Source organism: Cyprinodon variegatus, unplaced genomic scaffold, assembly GCF_000732505.1.
Source record: "Cyprinodon variegatus isolate N-32 unplaced genomic scaffold, C_variegatus-1.0 Scaffold105, whole genome shotgun sequence".
Taxonomy (NCBI): domain Eukaryota; kingdom Metazoa; phylum Chordata; class Actinopteri; order Cyprinodontiformes; family Cyprinodontidae; genus Cyprinodon; species Cyprinodon variegatus.
This window is the reverse complement of record NW_015150558.1, coordinates 438291-446386: the sequence shown is the minus strand read 5'-3', so window position 1 is coordinate 446386 and position 8096 is coordinate 438291. Positions and strand designations below refer to the sequence as shown.

The following is an 8096-nucleotide window of genomic DNA, read 5'->3' as shown; positions in this document are numbered from 1 at the left end:
GACCAATCACATTCACTTTATATGTTAAAGTCGGGCACCACTCGGGAGAATTCGGAAATGCAACGGTTGGAACAGCCGCTTCCCCACGACTCTAAGACTCCGAGTTACAGGTTGCCGTGGTGATTGCCGCCTTTCCTAATGGTTAGGCATTGTTTAGGTTCTTTTCATTCTGAACCGTCAGCTGATGGATGTTTTTGTTTGAAATGCTGATTTAAAGTTATTTCTGTTTTCTTTCCTCTTCCACTGCAGCAACATCAAGACTTTATGAGTCTAATAAATAAAATCCACCTGATTTAAGATCACTCTACTCTGTCATTTGTTTTGGTGGTTGAGGAGAAAATAGGTCAGAAAGAGATTCAGAAAACACACAATTAAATAAAGATTTATCCAAAACCACAGAGTAACCGGATGCAGGAAGAAACCAACTGTGATGAGTCGGCAGAGGAAGGGGTGGGGGGATGTGAGAACGGACCAATCAGAGACACAGGGACCACGATTTACATCAGATGAGCGACAAGCATCCCTTACTGAACCATAACCTCTTTCATTTGTCCACAGACGTTGATGAATCAGCTCCACAGTTAGCTGCTCTAAATGTTGCATTTTGGCGTCAGTTATAAAAGTCAGAGATAAAAAAAACTATTTTCCCAGAGGAACCAATAAAACAGCTGCTAATCGGTCTGATTTATTTGTGATTAAACAAAGAGAAAATTTTACCTTTTTTAAGCTTGCCTAAAGTTTTGTTCCTAAATAAAACATTAACAAAAAAAAAGTCTTTTAGGTGAACCTAGGAGACACCTTAGACTGTATTTATTAATATTTTTACTGGAAGACTATTAGACTGAATCAGTTAAAGCAGATTTTCTCCACAATAGTTAAACTCCTTTAACAGTTTAGAACAAAGTCCTTCTTTAGCAAAGTGACAAAAGCTTTTATAGCGACACCAGAGAACATCTGTAAAAGATGCCTGTTCAGTTGTTTGAAATGTATGAACCTCTGGTTTCCAAGGATACCAGCTATGAGGGGCGGAGCAAGATCGTGTTTCCTGGAGCTTTTTCCTAGAAGAGTCTGCCATGTTTGACATAACTAATTAAAGACTAATGTTTATATTTTAGGGAATTCTTTTATGAACATTGAAACCTTCTCTAAGTGATTATGAAAAAAACAGCAACAGAGAAGAAGGCAAAGAACTGTAATTGATGAACATTATCGCCCTCTAGTGAGGGCTGCAGGTCCTCCAGCAGAGAGACCAAATAGAAGCACATAATAAAATCCTCTCTTTGATGTAGAAATTGGAGATATTAAGATACAAATCACAGACTCACACAGAAAAGAAGTGAATAAAACATAAAATTTGAAAGAAGATATGTCTAAATAAATCTGTCCAGGGAAGTTTTTCCTACTGCTTTAGAGTTTAAAGATACAAATCCTAACAGTTCATAAAAAATTAATACTTTTTTTACTGGGTTTAATAAAAACAAAAAAATAAATTCACTGATTTAATTGGATTTTCCTTTCATCATTTATCAAACTCTAATGTCAATCATTTCTTTCGGTTTTTACATGAAATCTTAGTTTACAGTGTGTTTATAGCCACTTAATTTACATAACCTGCCCCAAAGTTTGAATTTATTTAAATTATTCCATTTTTGTTTTACTGAGTTCATATTACATTAAAAAAAAATCTAATTTCCTTGAGTTTAATTCTTAAATTTATAAATATCAATGTTCTTTTCAAAGGACCAAGTTACCACTAGTTGTCATGGTAACGTTGCTGGTATCCAGGTAAAAATCGGTCCTTAACTCAATCAAAAAGCAAGCAAACTGAATTGTGAATCAAATTGAAAATATTTGCGAAATTAAACCATGACTTCCTCTAGTTCTCATTAGTAAGCTCAGGAACTAAAAAAAAATTACTTTTATGATTTTCTAGGGTTTTTTTAGATGTTGGGTTAAAAACCAACCAACCGTCTTTGAATCCTTAAAGTTTTTAAAGCCAAATTTTGCCTTAAAACAAATTTTTACCATCTAGACGAGCGTTTCTAGGTTATTCTACCATTACTGGATAAAAGCATTCGATTTGCAGTTAAGGCAGCAAAATTCCAGTTTGTGAAAAGTTAAGGCTGTTTGCAGGTGTTGATTTTCTGCAGTGGAGCGCATCCTGCAGCAATTTCTAAATATCAATGCAGTTATTTTCTTTTATATGACAAAAAGGTTTCAGATGAGCTGTTAAAGGTGCATGCATTGAAGCAGGACCGGACAGAAACCAGGATAATGAGCAGGTAGGAGGAAAAGCTCCTGGTCTCGTTTACCTCGGAGCTCTCCAGGAACTGCAGGACGTCGGGATCCTTCAGCAGGATGGGATGCTTGACTGTTCTCATCAGATACCTGGAGCAGAGAAGCAACGCTGATCAGGTTCACCTTCAGGGCAGCGTCTAGGCCGTTAATGTAGGGCAGCTTCCTGTTTGACATGCCTCACTGGTGCCTAAAGTCTAACTTTACTTTTTAGCTATTTCACAAGTGTAAAAATCTACGTGGAGACCTGGGAGTTCAACCCAGAGAAACAATAGAGGTAAATCCTAAATCTGTATCCACAGTTCATGGTAAAAAGAAAAGAAAAATGTTTTCTAAATGTCCAGGAGTGAAGATTTTTGTCCTCATTAGGCGTTTCTGAGCGCGTTTGTCCATCAGCATGTAGTTCTGTCACTCTGAGCTCCATCAGCTGTCAGACTGACCTTCCTGCCAATCAAACAACATCAATAAAGGCCAACAGAAGGTCAGCCCGCCCCCCCGGCCCCCTCCTCTGTATTCTACATACCAACACCAGGATGTGTGCTGTGATAATGATGGATCTAATATTTGTAGTTTAACCTTTTAGCAGCTCAGATCATGTTTAAGTAATTAAGTTATTTTAACTCTGGTTTTAATACGTCGTTTAAAAAAAGAAAGATATTTTCTATTTCAGTTTGCCAACCATGCCTCAAATTGTGCGATATGCTAACTGTGTAGCATATCGCAGGCTACTGCGATATGCTAGGCTACTAGTTTTGGTCAGTATCATCTAGTGCTGCTAAAAAAGTACTAATGTGTAGTTAATCTGAGTTTCCCAGAGATACTGATGGTTAAAATATAACAGTTATCTCCATAATTAGAGAGTTAGTTCCTGATTAAAGCTAATAAATATACTATAAGCAATGCTATTAGCCTTTAGCAGAAACCAGCAGCTCTCACATTTTAGGGGTTAGGAGTTTATTTAGCTGAACGTCCCAATTAAGGTAAAAAAAAAAAAAAAAAAAAATAAAAAAGGTTAAAAATTGGGAAAAACCGTCAAAAAAAAGTAATCCTAAAAAAAAAAAAAGAAAGTTAAAAAGTTAATAATGACTCTGAAGGCGGAGGTCTTCAACAGGCGGTTAGCAACCCCTAGGGGGTCCATGGCAGTACTGCATGGGGGCTGCGAATATTTCGCTTAATTAGACTTTTTTTTTTTTTATATTCCCTCCCTGCAACTTTTTCCACTAATTGAAATATCTTTAAATCCACATTAACATGAATTCAACAGACTGTAGTAAACAGATAAATGGAGGCAGAAGATGTCTTTCAGTCATCAATGCTCACATTCAGAGACACACAGGAGCTCTTTCAAGCTGGGCACCGTTTCATTCACAACACCTGTCCCATCAACCAGGAATCAGAAATACTTTAATAATCCCAGGGAGGGATTACTTTAGTTACATTACTCCATCTGTAATAGAGTGACTATAGGACCAGTTTAATAGAACACAATAAATATAATCAGGGGGTCCCCGCTCCATCTCCTTGGCCTGGAAAACATTGAAGACCCCTGATCTAAAGTTATGTTGTACCAAAAAAAATGTGTTTATTTCACTCAGAGTATTTTTCATGAATTTCTTATAGAAGCACTTTTGTTATTTTTCTTTATATACACTGGTAAGTTGGCGTTTCTTGTTATTACATTATGGAAGAAAAACAGTCTCATTGGAATCTGCCTTTTTTTTAAACACCAAATTTTAAACACTCAATTTTTTTAGATATTGAATTCCTTACACTCAATTTTTATCTGGTAAAAATTCACCAGATAGAAATTCAGCTGCAAAAGTGTTGACCTTTTGGTGAACTCAAGCCAAAGCAATCTACACTCGATAGAGTCGAGCAGCTTCTAGCCAATGAAATTAGCTCATTTGGTCACGTGACACAACGGCTGCGCTCAGCGCTGTTCCCGGCTAAATTATGATTTTTTTTTTTTTTGTTAAACAGAATTACAAAACGTCAGTTAGCAACTAACAGACAGCTATTAGAGTTTTTCCTCTTATCAGACTGGCTAGTACAGCACCCGTCTGTTTGCTGCCGCCATGTTGCCTCTGCCGAAATGAAGAAGAAAAAAAGTTTGCCGCTGGCCGCTTCTTCCGGATCAAACCAAGAGCCTTGGCAGAAAGGGGTGCCGTACTAGCTGTGATCGGCTCAGTTGTTTCACCCTGTCTGATAAGAGGAAAAACTCTAATAGCTGACTGTTAGTAGCTAACTGGCGATTTGAAATTCTGTTTAAAAAAAATAAATAAAAAATTCCTCAGTCAGCCGGGAACAGCGCAGAGAGCAGCCGTTGTGTCACGTGACCAAACGAGCTGATTTCATTGGCTAGAAGCTGCTCGACTCTATCGAGTGTAGATTGCTTTGGCTTGAGTTCACCAAAAGGTCAACAATTTTTTTGCAGCTGAATTTTTTTTGCAGCTGAATTTTTTTGCAGTTGAATTTTTTTGCAGCTGAATTTTTTTTGCAGCTTAATTTTTTTGCAGCTTAATTTTTTTGCAGCTGAATTTTTTTGCAGCTGAATTTTTTTGCAGCTGAATTTTTTTTGCAGCTTAATTTTTTGCAGCTTATTTTTTTTGCAGCTTAATTTTTTTTGCAGCTTAATTTTTTTGCAGCTGAATTTTTTTACAGCTTAATTTTTTTAGCAGCTTAATTTTTTTTGCAGCTGAATTTTTTTGCAGCTGAATTTTTTTTGCAGCTTAATTTTTTTGCAGCTTAATTTTTTTGCAGCTGAATTTTGTTTTGCAGCTTAATTTTTTTGCAGCTTAATTTTTTTTTGCAGCTGAATTTTTTAGCAGCTGAATTTTTCTCTGGTGAATTTTTTTGCAGCTGAATTTTTTTCTGGTGAATTTTTTGCAGCTTAATTTTTTTTGCAGCTGAATTTTTTTCTGGTGAATTTTTTGCAGCTTAATTTTTTTGCAGCTGAATTTTTTAGCAGCTGAATTTTTTAGCAGCTGAATTTTTTTCTGGTGAATTTTTTTGCAGCTGAATTTTTTTCTGGTGAATTTTTTGCAGCTTAATTTTTTTTTGCAGGTGAATTTTTTAGCAGCTGAATTTTTTTGCAGCTGATTTTTTTTGTGGTGAATTTTTTAGCAGCTGAATTTTTTTTCAGCTGAATTTTTTTCTGGTGAATTTTTTTGCAGCTGAATTTTTTTCTGGTGAATTTTTTGCTGCTTAATTTTTTTTGCAGCTGAATTTTTTAGCAGCTGAATTTTTTAGCAGCTGAATTTTTTTCTGGTGAATTTTTTGCAGCTTAATTTTTTTTGCAGGTGAATTGTTTAGCATCTGAATTTTTTTGCAGCTGATTTTTTTTTGTGGTGAATTTTTTAGCAGCTGAATTTTTTTGCAGCTGAATTTTTTTCTGGTGAATTTTTACCAAATAAAAATTGAGTGTAAGGAATTCAACTTCTAAAAACATTCCGTGTTTAAAATTCGGTGTTAAAAAAAAAGGCAGATTCCAATTAGACTGTTTTTCATTACATCGGCATTAATTTTTGCCATCAAAATATCCATACTTTTCTTTTTTATGTTACAAAGGTAATAAGGTTTTGTCCTGGAATCCAATAACACAATTGGATTAAAATTTTAATTTTCACTGAGTTCCCTTTAAAGGGTTAAGAAGTTTAATCTAAATAAATATCCTGATTCTAAGCTCTGGTTTATCAACATGTGAAAATGTGTTTAATTATTGAAGCTGCTTCATTCTTTAATCTCCAAATGACCTGGACATATTTTTCTTTTTCCTCAACCTTTATTTAACCAGGGAGGATAAATGAATAATTAAACTACAGTCATTTTAGGAATATTAAGCAGGGCTTATTTATTTAATGTAGATTTTCTTTAACCATGTTCAGTGAGCTGCTGGGATTACCTCTTAATGTCTGGGTGCTATTGAATGTATGTGTTCTGAGGTTTAGCCCCCTTTCTAGATTGATAAAAGTTTGATGACCTGGCCGTGCATCATTAGTCACTAGTTAAACCACTTTAAAAACATTAAACTCTTATTTTAAACAAGGAAACAGGGTTTATATTTAACTTTATCCTAAAGCGTTTTCCTCATCCTTATACCTCTCTAACGCAGACCTCCTCTTCTCCACAAACTCGTTGGACGACTGATCCTCCTTCCCAACCTTCACTTTGGTCATTCCTGCAAAAAAAAACGACGCCCATATTTAAGAGAACCATAAAATAAAAAAGCATGTCATTATAATGTGAAGTAGAACTCGGATCGGCCCGCGCTCAGCTTACCCACAATGCTTTTCTCTGGTGCAGGAGGAACGATGTAGCCTATGTGCAGGTATTTGGAGGCTAGTTTGCTGTGCAGACCCAGAAAATCACTGAAACGCCTTTTCACTGAGACGTCTCTCTGCTTAAACAGAGACATGGAGGTCTGAGGGGGACACAGGGAGAGGAAGACACCAGAACTTTAGCAGAAACACATAAAATTAACCGTTTTCTGACCACTGACACCCTCCAGATCTAAAAACAGATAAAAATTGTCATCAGGTAGGTTTTTTCTCCCATGTAGATTCATATATGATCTGAATCGGAGCTAAAACCTTTACCTGATGAAGGTCTTACCTTGGTGGTCACCTTATAGGCCATGTATGCGTTCATCCCGTCACCTGGAACACAGAGACCAGCTTTAGCTGCTTCCTTTACGCTGCTTTAAAACAGAAAACTAAGAATCTGACACAGATTGGCAGAATTATTCAGTTCTGGTAAACTGGTTAAAAAGCAGCTATAAACTGTCTGTGATCTTATCTTTAAACATGGGAAGTGGCGGTTGGTTGGTGAACAGATGGTTCATCTGGGCAAACAAAAACTGAATGGATCAGAGATCTGCACGAGATGAGCTGAAGCTGTAGTGACAGTTCAAACCTCCAGGGGGCTCCAGTGTTCAACAGTCAGAACTGACAGAAGCATCAGCATCAGGCCGTCTCAACGTGTGAGCTTGTGCGTTCTCATGTGCTCGTGAAACGTCATCAGAATCAGCCCTGATACTGCTCCGATTCACAAGTGTCACTAGTACCCGATCCGTCCCGGAAGCACGACTCGTCCTGCGCCGTCAGCTCAACCAGATATACGTCAGGGTCGATTTTATTTAGTTAAAAAGACCTAAATGATGTTTTCCCTCCCCAAAAATAGTAAGCATATTAAAATATAATGTTTTAAAGGTTAATAATGTATTTCCTGAGAAAATAAATGCATTAAAAACCTTTCTGTTTTATCACTCGTTTCCCGATCTGCATCGGAAATGGGATCCTGCTTCCAGTTAGGCCTGTCACGATAACAAATTTTGCTGAAAGATTAATTGTCTCAAAAATTATTGCGATAAACGATAATAATGTTTGAAGACCTTTTTACACTGATTTAATGGAAATGATATAATAATGCAAGCATTTTCCTGCCACAGATAAACAGAACACTTAACACTGGAACTGGTTCACAAAATAAAACGAGAAATAAAAATCAAACGGACTCTCAGTCTCTGTTCACTAAAAATACACTTGAATAAAAACTAAACACAAGATAAAACCACAGTGGAAATAAAAACCTATGTACAAAATAAAACGTTTGTGATGTGCATGTTTTCCTGGGAATTCATACTGTCTATCAAATGTCTGCAACATTTTTCTAAATGCCGGATTTTATACAATATTAAATGGAAGCATTTCTTTAGCAATTAAATGAGCTACGCTGTCTATGAGTGCGCGCCGCTTTGCGTCGTCCTTGGAAGACGCAGACGCGCCATCGCTTGTACTTTTTGT

The 8096-nt window shown here is 36.4% G+C and overlaps 1 protein-coding gene across 1 annotated transcript in view; it reads right to left on the bottom strand.

Annotated features, from left to right (window-relative positions):
• Positions 1 to 8096, bottom strand: part of snx2 (sorting nexin 2) — a 28216-nt gene that overhangs the window by 11881 nt on the left and 8239 nt on the right. The window contains exons 4-7 of the mRNA XM_015374545.1: positions 6907 to 6950; positions 6574 to 6715; positions 6394 to 6472; positions 2313 to 2388 (exon numbers count right to left, since the gene is read on the bottom strand). Of these exons, the coding sequence (XP_015230031.1) occupies positions 2313 to 2388; positions 6394 to 6472; positions 6574 to 6715; positions 6907 to 6950 (341 nt within the window). The remainder of the gene's footprint in view (positions 1 to 2312; positions 2389 to 6393; positions 6473 to 6573; positions 6716 to 6906; positions 6951 to 8096) is intronic.